The sequence below is a fragment of the Schistocerca americana genome, chromosome 9 (genome assembly GCF_021461395.2).
Source record: "Schistocerca americana isolate TAMUIC-IGC-003095 chromosome 9, iqSchAmer2.1, whole genome shotgun sequence".
NCBI lineage: Eukaryota > Metazoa > Arthropoda > Insecta > Orthoptera > Acrididae > Schistocerca > Schistocerca americana.
This window is the reverse complement of record NC_060127.1, coordinates 85,059,459-85,071,805: the sequence shown is the minus strand read 5'-3', so window position 1 is coordinate 85,071,805 and position 12,347 is coordinate 85,059,459. Positions and strand designations below refer to the sequence as shown.

The following is a 12,347-nucleotide window of genomic DNA, read 5'->3' as shown; positions in this document are numbered from 1 at the left end:
CAAAATGGCGGCCATCTGAAAAAAAATAGGGTTTTTTCATCGATTTGTCGACTTTGTCGGCCAAGTGAAAATATTTGTAGTTGATGGATCGGAATAAAAGTGATAAAACTCCTAGACAATTTAGTTAGCTTCGTCGGAAACAAAGAATCGTGCCAATCGGTTCAGTAGATTTGAAGTTACCATATCGCGCGATAAAAAGAAAACATCATTTCGAGAAAAACGAGCCAGGAAAGTCGCAACCTCAACAGTATTCGCACCAGAATGCAAATGCTTGGTGGCTAATTTCCAAACACACGTGTTCAAACTTTCATTTGAATTTTGTGTGTTTCCTCCCAAGCACCGGTACAATAACTTGTCCTCCGCAAGAAAAAAAACTGGTGAGTGAAAAAGGCCGATTTCAGGCTTGTGCATTTTTTTTGTTCAACCGCGAATAACAAACATTTCCGTTCCGCATTAGGAAAAACCGTTTGGGGGTGGATTCTAAACACTTTTATCGATCCAAAAATGAAATTTAAAAGAAATAGTTTTTTTGAACCAAAAGATTGTAAACCTCCTCTTAACAGTCTTGTGCACAGCTATGTTCTTAAGGAATGCTTTCATCGCAGCCGCCGTTCACTTTGTAAGGATTACAACTTCTAACAAACTGTGTATTGGACTGTTGCTGTGTTACAGGCCCTGTATTCGGGACTATAAGCCTTTCGACGCGGATAACGGCGTTCTGGACTTCGACCTGAGAGGACAGTGTAAGTACTGTTTGAAATTTGAATGCCACTGAATAGCAGTTATCATTCGACAGTAGCTCGAAGCTAAGGACTTCAACTTACGAATGTGAAGACTTTTCTATCTTTGTATTCAGACCAAGATGACACTTAGCTCTTGTAAAATATGTATGTAGAACTGTAAACAGATCCTAGCCAAGGCTCGACATACGTTACGTACCTAGAATAATGGAGATGTAACCCTTGTGTGCAATTTCTGGTTAAGCCATCTCACAAAGACGATTATAAATTTAAAAATTACAGGGTCGCCACCAGCCCAAGCCGTTCCTAACAATTAAGAAAAGACCGAACTGGAAATTATCAGTTTAATTTAATTAAGAATTTAATTATAAGAATGCAATTTTTTTAAAAGAAACTAACAAGAGGAACAGCATTGTATGTCGTACATCAATGAACTTGTTTAATTAAATGTGATAATTTCTTAATTTTGAGACAGTACACCGTTTACTTTGATTTTTCCTCCCATTTTTGTTCATCACAAGCAAACAGATTAACTAAAAAATCACGGAACAGAAAATTAATTTGAAAACTGGCAACAATGAGAAAGATAAAGGACGCAGTGTTTATCTTTGACGTAGCACATATATTTCATTGCTGAATTTGATGCACTTCCTATGAATACACATGACTGGCGCCTGGATAAAAAAGTTTAACGAAATAATTCGCAAAACGATCGTATAATTGTGCAATTAAAAAGGAAAAACACACAAAAAAGAAGTGGAACACAATAATTCAATGATTCCATCTACATACCCACGACTGTCCGAAAGGAACAAAGCAACTTCCACACTTTTCATTTCAACCACAATCATCGCCGATTTTTAGCAAAATAATTATGCCACATTCCGAAAGTACATAACTACACACGCTTCAGTTAAGCTTAAGTACTTAAATATGCCATGAATTTAACATAGGGAAGTTCTAATTCGACCTACTTCCTATCAGCAGAAACCCTCTCTAGGAGCTACGAACTGTACTCACCAAACGCTAGCTGCAGAGTGTCCTTTCTCGAACGAGCTTCGCCTAACTACCGGTGCAACGGAAGCTGCCAGAGGGGTGGGCTTTCGCCACCAACCTGACAGACAAACTAACCCCAGACTAAAAGGGGTAAACGTCTCTTTCCAGGTACTGGGATCGTAAGTTGGTCATCCTGTGCTACCCTCCAAACGAGAAGCAAACATCATCTGCTCCTAGCAGACGACAACCAACTCATCGTCCCCCACAAAAGAAACCCGAAACCACTCGTAAAAACACTCATTCAGACACATTCACGCACACACAGGGTAGATGGAAGGGAAAAATGTAATAAATACAGTCATGATTTCCTATGGAACACGAAAAAATCAAACATATTATCATTTAATAAGCCTTAGTTTGATTGCTCAGTCTTTCTGGGAGAGTTAGTAAATTACAACGCAATGAGACGGTGAACAGATTAGGGTGCGCAGAATCCAGTGAGACAAGCGTCTTACGAAACGACTCCACAGAGACGTTTCACCCTTGCTGCTGAGAGTTACAGTTGGACTTGGGATAGAACAGGGGCAGATACAGTCTCTCTTCCTCTGTATATAGTACCCATCAGAAAAAGAGCTGCACATAGTAACACTTCCTCTCAGAACGAAGGATAGGGACTTACTCCTGTAAACAAGACAAATGTACAGCATGCAGGGTGTCTCAGGAGGAATGATCAATATTCTGGGATATAACAGGACGTTCATTCGAATCACAAAAGGTCTAGAAAACATAGACTCTGAAGTGCATACGTTAAGAGCTGTAAGCACTTGTTCACGTTCGATACTGTGATCACATCTCTTCTACTAAACAAGTGCTGGGACCTCTTAAAATATCCATTTTAAAACCCATGTTCACTGGACATTTTTCCTTATTTTAACCGATACCACCTCCTTCAAAATATGGAATGAAAAGAGCTTGCACTAGAAGAGGTTCGTTTCACAGTATCGAAGACGTGTAAGTGTTCATAGTTTCTTACGTATGCATTTTAGAGACCATGTTTAATAGACTATTTTGCTTCGAATGAGCGTTCCTGTCCTGTCACTGAATACTGACCTTTCCTCCTGGGATTTATATATATATATATATATATATATATATATATATATATATATATATAGGTTGACATCACAGCAGCTGAGAGTAGTGCTCCACCTACCATCTTCTAAGGATCCCTTGGGTCTGATGATGGTCATATGATATTGTAGCATACGTGGTGCGATCAAAAATGAATTTTAAAAAGAAATTTTTTTAAAACTGTCTATATGCCTCCGGATGACCCCTAATTTCTCGTATCTTATCTTCGTAGTCCTTACACACAATGTATGTTGGCGGCAGTAGAATCGTTCAGCGGTCAGCTTCAGATGCCAGTTCTCTAAATTTTGTCAACGGTGTTCCTCCAAAAGAACGTCGCCTTCCCTCCACGGATTCTCATTTGAGTTCGCGAAGCATCTCCGCAACACTTCCGTGTTATTCAAACCTACCGGTAAGAAATCTAGCAGTCCACCTTGGAGCTGCTTCGATGTCTTCCTTCAGTCCCACCAGCTACGGATCCCAAACACTCACCAATACTCAAGAATAGGTCGCACCAGCGCCCTATATGAGGTCTCCTTTACAGGTGAACCAACCTTTCCTAAAACTCTCCCAATAAACCGAAGTCGACCATTCTGCTTTCCTACCACAGTTTTCACATGCCCGTCCCATGTGCTGAAGCAGGCTACAAGTAACACTGTATCCAAACATTACAGGTTTGTCCCTCCTACATATCCGCATTAACTTACATTTTTCCACATTTAGGACCAGCTGGAAATTTTGTCTGAGTCTTCTTGTATCTTCCTATAGTCACTCAAAGTCGACGCCTTACTGTACACCACGGCATCATCAGGAAACAACCACAGATTGCTGCCCACCCTGTCCGCAAAATCATAGATCGCTACGTAAGCACATTCTGCTAGCTTGACTACCCTCCGCAATGCTCGATAGCCCCTCTCCGTCACTACATTAGGTCCGCCTAGTCTCGGATTATCTGTGCTTTTTCCTTCGCGTGTCCACAATCACATCACCAACGGCCGATATGGGCAGTTTTAGAGCGGTTTAAATGCCCCTGATGGCTTTATTACTCGGGTGACATTCAATGACTGGTCTAGTTAGAAGGCACTGTGCTCTCCGACCCACTCAGCTGTCACTACTCCTCTACTTGCAACACAACCTTCCCCGTCTCCTTGTACAAAGGCGGGTCCACCTCTGGTGACATCTCGTGGGAAATTCCGGATTACACAGTGATGTCCGGACTTTTATGATCAGTGTACTTGCGCCATCCGCCTTGTTGGTAGGCGAGGCATGAGCTGTTGCATAAGCATAACTAAAACACTGAGCAGATGTTTGAACAGCACTTGACAGTGGGACCGGCGTTAAATCTTTCTCGATGTTGTGTTGCAGTTGACAAGTCAATCCTGTACTTCAACATCGGCATATGGGTTGCCATGATGGCTGCCACACCACTGCTGATGGCGGGCGTCTACAAGGTAAGAGTGGTCATTTTCAGATCCAATTTCACAGGCAAATGGGCAGATTATTATTATTATTATCATTATTACTACTGTGGATATTTTAGCCACATTCACCAAATAAAGGTCTTTGATCGTCACACCTCTATACCAATTTTATCTGGCAGAAAAAAGATATATAAATATGAAAGTAAATAAGTAAACTTTCGACTTGTTTCCCTCTCAGTTGAGTGTTAATCACTGTACGTTCACTGATAACTTTAGTCTCATCATTCAACGTGAGTTGTTTCAACACCGACTCAAAGGAAGGCCTCGGCGCTTGTTGGTGACGTCACGTCAGCTAGGCACGGCGAACGCCAGGTCTGTTGCAGGCAGAAACGCCTCGGCGTGCTTATCACTATAAATCTCTTATTTTTGGACAAAATGTTTGGTATTGTTTTGGATTCTGCAGTTTTATTTAGATGAAAGATTTTCTTACTATCGTAAAGCTGCAAATGAATATCATAGTTCTGTATTACTGAATCCTGTCGAAACGTAGATCAATATGAGAAGATGCTTTGGCCCATTGCAAGCTTCGGAAATTTTACATTCAAGTAACTATATTTACTTGATCCACTTTGTTATAGAAACTTACCCCAACCCCCTTACAATGAACTCGTTTCTTTTATTTGTTTATTTATTTTCGTTTGACATCGACACTGGAACGTGAACTAATTTACATGTGTAAATGTCCAACTGTTGCCAGTCATTAGATTACAGTCGTTTTCTACGAAAGGAATTCTAAACAGGAAACAAAATAGCTTCATACATCAAAAATACTGCTGAGCTTTAACTTTTTTAAACATGCACATTAGAAAAGATAAATATTCCCCTCTTGCAACTGAAAGGAGAAACTTTATAAGATAAAAAAGTTTTATTTGATAAAACGAGTATCTCTCTTTTGCCTCTTCTTCTGTCCCCCATCCCGTCCCCCAACGTGTACAATCGCAAGATATTTCATTAACATTCAGCGCTCCTCACCCCATAGTCAACCAAAGAAGAGCACCAATATGTTCACAGTTTCTTGTAAAAGCAACCCAGTACAAACGTAATTTCCTCAGATTTACAAATAAGGTAAAGAAGCACGAATTCTGTTGCTGCTGGACCATGAAGTTGTTTTGTATGTCAATCCTTAAAACAGGTGGAAATTTAACTTCAGGAGTACACTATTTGTTAAGAAGTGTAATGAACTGCACAATTAATTGATTGCAGAAATCTCTCAGAACAATGTGTGTTGGCCAACTACCAGCAATAGTTCCACATTTATCTCTGTCAGAGAGGGAGACGCCAGCATTATGAGTACGCCTGCAACAGACCTGGCGTTCGCCGTGCCTAGCTGACGTGACGTCACCAACAAGCGCCGAGGCCTTCCTCTGAGTCGGTGTCGGTTGTTTCAGGGTATGAAGCAAGGCTCGCAGCTTATTATTGGGGATAGTGTTTAGATGTGTAATCAGTTCCTTCCTTCGCTGGCCAGGAATCGGCGCCCATGGTGACGGCGTGGCTCGTGGCCGAGGCTCTGCTCCTTATGGTGGCCACGGCGAGTACCTTGGCGACAGCGACGTTCATGTTCCACGTCATCCCCGTCCAGATCCCCATCGTCACGCTGCTCAACATGGCCATACATCTCGGTAAGCACAACAACTGACTCGGCATGTAGGAAAGTCAAAATATCCCTCGGTGAAATTAAAAGTCGATTTAGAAGAGATAGGGTATCCAGAGAACGACTTGTATGAATATCAAGAGCTCAGATGGAAGCCCACTTCTAAGCAAAGAAGGGAAAGTAGAAAAGTGGAAGGATTATATAGAGGGTCTATACAAGGGCGATGTACTTGGGGACAATATTATGGAAATGGAAGAGCATGTAGATGAAGATAAAATGGGAGATATGATACTACAAGGGCAATGTACTTGAGGGCAATATTATGGAAATGGAAGAGGATGTAGATAAAGATGAAATGGGAGATATGATACTGCGTGAAGAGTTTGACAGAGCACTGAAAGACCTGAAACAAGGCCCTGGAAGTAGATAAGATTCCATTAGAACTACTGACAGCCTTGGGAGAGCCAGTCCTGACAAAACTCTACCATCTGGTGAGCACGATGTATGAGACGGCCGAAATACCGTCAGGCTTCAAGAAGAATATAATAATTCCAATCCCAAAGAAAGCAGGTATGGACAGATCTGAAAATAACCGAACTATCAGTTTAATAAGTCACGGCAGCAAAATACTAACGCGAATTCTTTACAGACGAATGGAAAAACTGGTAGAAGCCGACCTCGGGGAAGATCAGTTTGGATTCTGTACAAATATTGGAACACGTGAGGCAATACTGACCCTACGACTTATCTTAGAAGCTAGATTAAGGAAAGGCAAACCTACGTTTCTAGCATTTGTAGACTTAGAGAAAGCTTTTGACAATGTTGACTGGAACACTCTCTTTCAAATTCTGAAGGTGGCAGGGGTAAAATACAGAGAGCGAAAGGCTATTTCCAATTTGTACAGAAACCAGATGGCAGTTATAAGAGTCGAGGGGCATGAAAGGGAAGCAGTGATTGGGAAGGGAGTGAGACAGGGTTGTAGCCTCTCCCCGATGTTATTCAATCTGTATGTTGACCAAGCAATGAAGGAAACAAAAGAAAAATTCGGTGTAGGTAATATAATCCATGGATAAGAAATAAAAACTTTGAGGTTCGCCGATGACATTGTAATTATGCCAGAGACAGCAAAGGACTTGGAAGAGCAGTTGAACGGAATGGACAGTGTCTTGAAAGGAGGATATAATATGAACATCAACAAAAGCAAAACGAGGATAATGGAATCTAATCGAATTAAGTCGGGTGATGCTGAGGGAATTAGATTAGGAAATGAGACACTTAAAGTAGTAAATGAGTTTTGCTATTTGGGGAACAAAATAACTGATGATGGTCGAAGTAGAGAGGATATAAAATGTAGACTGGCAATGGGAAGGAAAGCGTTTCTGAAGAAGAGAAATTTGTTAACATTGAGTATAGATTTAAGTGTCAGGAAATCGTTTCTGAAAGTATTTGTACGGAGTGTAGCCATGTATGGAAGTGAAACATGGACGATAAATAGTTTGGACAAGAAGAGAATAGAAGCTTTCGAATTGTGGTGCTACAGAAGAATGCTGAAGATTAGATGGGTAGATCACATAACTAATGAGGAGGTATTGAATAGGATTGGGGGGGAAGAGAAGTTTGTGGCATAACTTGACTAAAAGAAGGGATCGATTGGTAGGACATGTTCTGAGGCACCAATGGATCACCAATTTAGTACTGGAGGGCAGCGTGGAGGGTAAAAATCGTAGAGGGAGACCAAGAGATAAATACACTAAGCAGATTCAGAGGGATGTAGGTTGCAGTAGGTACTGGGAGATGAAGAAGCTTGCACAGGATAGAGTAGCGTGGAGAACTGCATCCAATCAGTCTCAGGACTGAAGACCTCAACAACAACAACAACAAAAGGGCATCCAGAATCAGAATTTATTGGACGACTTAAGATCAAGTAAGGCAGAAGGGATGGATAACATTGGGAGAAGTGACAACAAAACGAATATTCACGTTGGTGTTTACCGTCTGACTTTCGGAAAAATATCATCTACACAATATCAGGACGTTATCCATTCGGTTACGCTATAGTGGTATGATTTTCGTCTTTTGTCTTGGGTATCCACGCAATTCCGAAGATTGCGAGAATTATCGCTGAATCGGTTTAACAGCTCACACATCCAAGATGCTGACAAGAATAATACACAGAAGATTGGAAAAGAAAATTGAGGAGCTGTTGGATGGCGATCAGCTTGGCTTCAAGAAAAGATAAAGGCAGCAGAGAGGCAATTCTGAAGTTGCCATTGATAATGGAAGAGAGATTAAGAAAAATCAAGACACGTTCATAGGATTTGTCGACCTGGAGAAAGCGTTCGACTATGTAAAGTGGTGCAATATGTTCGAAAGGCTGAGAAAAATAGGGGGAAAGCTATAGGGAGAGAGGGGTAATGTACAAATGTGTACATTAGTCAAGAGGGAATAATAGAAGTGGACGACCAAGAACGAAGCGCTCGGATTAAAAGGGGTGTAAGAGATGATGACGTTGATGATCACGATGATGATGTCTGGTTTGTGGGGCGTTCAACTGCGCAGTCATCAGCGCCCGTACAAAGTCCCTATTTTTACACAGTCATAATTTTTACTCAGTCCAATCGAGCCTCTGTCATGAATAATGATGATGAGGATGAAATGATGAGGACAACACAAACACGCAGTGCCCGGGCAAAGAAAATCTCCAACCTGGCCGAGAATCGAACCTGGGATCCCGTGATTCAGAGGCAGCAACGCTAGCCACCAGACCACGGGGTGTAAGAGAGGGGCATAGTCTTTCGCCCCTACTGTTCGATCTGTGCATCTAACAAGGGAACATCCCCATCGCACCCCCCTCAGATTTAGTTATAAGTTGGCACAGTGGATAGGCCTTGAAAAACTAAACGCAGATCAATCGAGAATACAGGAAGAAGTTGTGTGGCCTTATCCGAGCTATTCTGTTCTGTTACAGGCATTAACGTCTACTACTTGATGGTGGTGGTCAACTTTCGCCGACAGCTGACAACCAAAGAGGAAGACAAAGAGGACAACGACGACAAGCAGGTTGAACAAGTGATAGTGTGACAACGAGGCAGAGGGCAGGGTGCGTTCGAACTGGGCACTTGGGCCTGGTATGAGGTCCACCTAGGTTTCGTTTCTGTCTCAACAGCCATGTGTACGTAGCGTGTGTAGGCATGCAACGTGGGTGCTGGCTACCGACGATATACCAATGAATAATGTAGCATTATAAATCTGATATAATTAATTTTCCCTTCAGACGTTTGACTTACATCTTTATCTACGATAATAATGGAAGCTGAAAAAGGCAGGCATGCCAACCATTACACCACGACAAAACTATAGTTAACGTAACTCTACGGACTACCCCAGTTAGCGAGGGCATTGTAGAAACGGGGTCCGTGCAGGTATGTTAGCTATAGTGCTGTGGTGATGTAATGGCTACTGTACCTGCCTAGTAAGCAAGGAGGCCCGGGTTCAAGTCCCAACCATGGTACAAATTTTAATTCATTTCTTCAGCTTCCATCATTAATGTAACATTAGTTCTGCAATATATGCCAACATATTTGTAAGTACGAATTCTTAATAGATTACTCTACAGAATGTCTAACTCCTCATGAAACTAGATATATAAAGAATTTTAAGCTCGAGTGTATCAGTTTCTTAGTTATTTATTACTTTTTACTGTTAACTGAAATCAATACAGCGGGATGGGCGACTTCCAAAACGTGACTGAAATTACATGAGAGCTCGTCGAGACTGAATTATCGCACAGTTTGGGACTAAGAAAGTTTCACACAGCTTATAACACATTTCCAACGAGATCAGTAGTAACAGCTCTTGAGAAAGAAGGCGTCGGTACATCCTATGTTTCGATACTGGTGAATGCAAGCGTTAATGCTAAAGCTTCATGAGAAAGAATCCGAGTAAGGAGATTACATATATGTAAAGGTGGACGAAGCCTTCAGAACGTCCAACTACGAAAACGAAGAAGAAATACATATACCACCAGGTAGCATAAGCTTATTTAAACAAGTTAAGGAGATTAAGTTATGCAAATCCGATGCATTTTAAAGACAGATCGGAGATGTGGAAGCACCATGTAACCTATCTTCTAGAAATTTATCTGACTATTTCTCTAGGGCATTATTTTATTTTCGTCTAGTTTAGTTACTAATGTCCTAACATTAGCGTTGTAAGAAACACTATATCTTTAAGGCTTGTGAAATTACTAATTACTGAAGAAAATGTATTTTAAATTAAAACTGCTAACAAAGAAGAAGTATTGTTCCTTTCTATTTCATTTGATTCATTTATGCATAACTGCATAAAATAAGCAAAAATTTTAGTGTCTGTTGAAAAAAATGCAATAAAAATTACCAGATAACTATGAGGATTCTTACACATGATTAATCATGCCAGCGTTTCTTAATCTTTTGGGTAAGTGGAAACATTTCTAATGCCCACTTGTATCGTCTACACTCTGGTTTGTTTCTACAGTACGTTATTAACGCTACGTTATGTACTCTGATTATCTGTGATAAAAACGGCAAATTTGCTTGAAAACTTAATTTCAAAATTAAATCAAAAAATCTCAAACAATTTAAATTTAATATAACATAATCCAACAGGACATTTCAATTTTAATTTTGATATGATGGTTGATGGCTGTTCCTATTTTCGCCGATATGCTTAATATTACGCTTTGTGAAATAAAGTAGAAGTTCGTTATCAAGTTTGTTGTGATATTTAATTTTTGTCGACACACAGGCTGAGAAACCTCTTTCGCCTGTAGTTACGAATCGTAAATGAAACAACACGGCCTTTTACAACCAGATGATAAATAGAACTGTAGATGCTGCATCGTGTCGACTATTCAAATTAATAAGTGGAATTTGGGCTTAGTTGTTGTTCCGTTCTTTTAAAAAAATTTCCGCAAAACTTTTTCTTGATTCTTCTAAAAAAGGCATCTAAATCTGGTAAATCTCCTGAGTGAACTCTATGGGTCTCCAGGGTCCCACGGAGCAAGCCACAAATGAGAGCGCCTGAAATCTCTGCTTCCCGTTCAACAAACAAGTGATGAGGTTTGCCAGCTAGCAGGTGCTACGTTGACAGTAGCTAAGTTTGGCGTTCTGCGAATCGTCTGGACTGCAAGCGACTAGCGGACTATCAAATCTGAATCCAAAGGACAGCTGGCTGAAAAAAAAAGTGGTACAAGGTGCCTAAAACTAGTTGAACTATCAGTGATGACAACTGAACGGGTCTACTGTAATAATGAGATAGAGAGAGGTGCACGTTGGTGGCTGAAAAATGGAGCTAATATGAGAAGGGTAGGGTCTACTCTGCAAAAAAATCTGGAGAAATACAAGTTCATGAAGGAGAACGTACTGGTTTCCCCCCATAATTGAGTACATGCGCAAATATCTTATTGTCTCTACAAATATTTCACTAATAGAGCCGAACTACGATGTAATGGATGGCGAATGTTCCACAGAAACGAAATCAATAACGGTTGACCCCATGGGACGTAACAGACATCTAATAGCCAGTTTTGAATGTTGTAACTGTTGTTATTTTGCGTGCTTGCTTACAGTACTTTGAGAGAAATTCCACCTCATGCAAGACTACTATACAGCTTTCTTATTCCACAAAAATATGCTTCAACACTATATGTGCTATCTCCAGTGAGAGGTTTTGTTTACTTTTCTTTCTAAATCATTACTTTCTATTTTACTGTTCATTGCCTATTTTACACTACGAATCTCTGTCACGTTGTTTACCTTGTTACTTAACGATTTTTTTGATGCTATGATCTTGCGGCGCTTGTTTATGACGGGTCAAAGCATTTATTTCTTTTCCTGTTCTCATTTCTTGCTGTCACATACGCATTTGATCTAATTTAAGAACGAAGCACGATTATTCTATTAGCATTTCAGGTACTATTTGCTATTCCCCCCACTCAGACTCGCGCACACGCACACACACACACACACACACACACACACACACACACACACACACAAAAGCTAAACATCTGACTCGTCAACAACACTTTGAAAACTGCATGCCAATCTCCACACAAGTACGAAACGAAATAACTGGACATCATGTGGCTATAACAACAAGTGGAATGGCGGTAGAAATCTTGTGCTTTTGTGATTAAACGAATTAAATGCGTGTGTAACAGCAAGAAATGGCTATCATTCATGAGTTACTTTGCTTCCAAAGTAGGAAAACTCATATACTATTTTAAATGTCTCATTTCCTAACCGAAAGCCCTCGTCATCATACGCTTTCATTCCACTACATTTCATTACCCTCGTTTTGCTTTTGTCGCTGTTCATCTTATATCCTCCTTTCAAGACACCGTCCATTCCGTTCAGCTGCTCTCCCAAA

General features: G+C 40.6%; 1 protein-coding gene across 1 annotated transcript in view; it reads left to right on the top strand.

Annotated features, from left to right (window-relative positions):
* LOC124550972 overlaps positions 1-10,227 on the top strand; it is a 60,549-nt gene extending 50,322 nt beyond the window's left edge. The window contains exons 7-10 of the mRNA XM_047125792.1: positions 673-743; positions 4,230-4,315; positions 5,811-5,964; positions 8,905-10,227. Of these exons, the coding sequence (XP_046981748.1) occupies positions 673-743; positions 4,230-4,315; positions 5,811-5,964; positions 8,905-9,017 (424 nt within the window). The 3' untranslated portion in view covers positions 9,018-10,227. The remainder of the gene's footprint in view (positions 1-672; positions 744-4,229; positions 4,316-5,810; positions 5,965-8,904) is intronic.
* Positions 10,228-12,347: the final 2,120 nt, after the last annotated feature.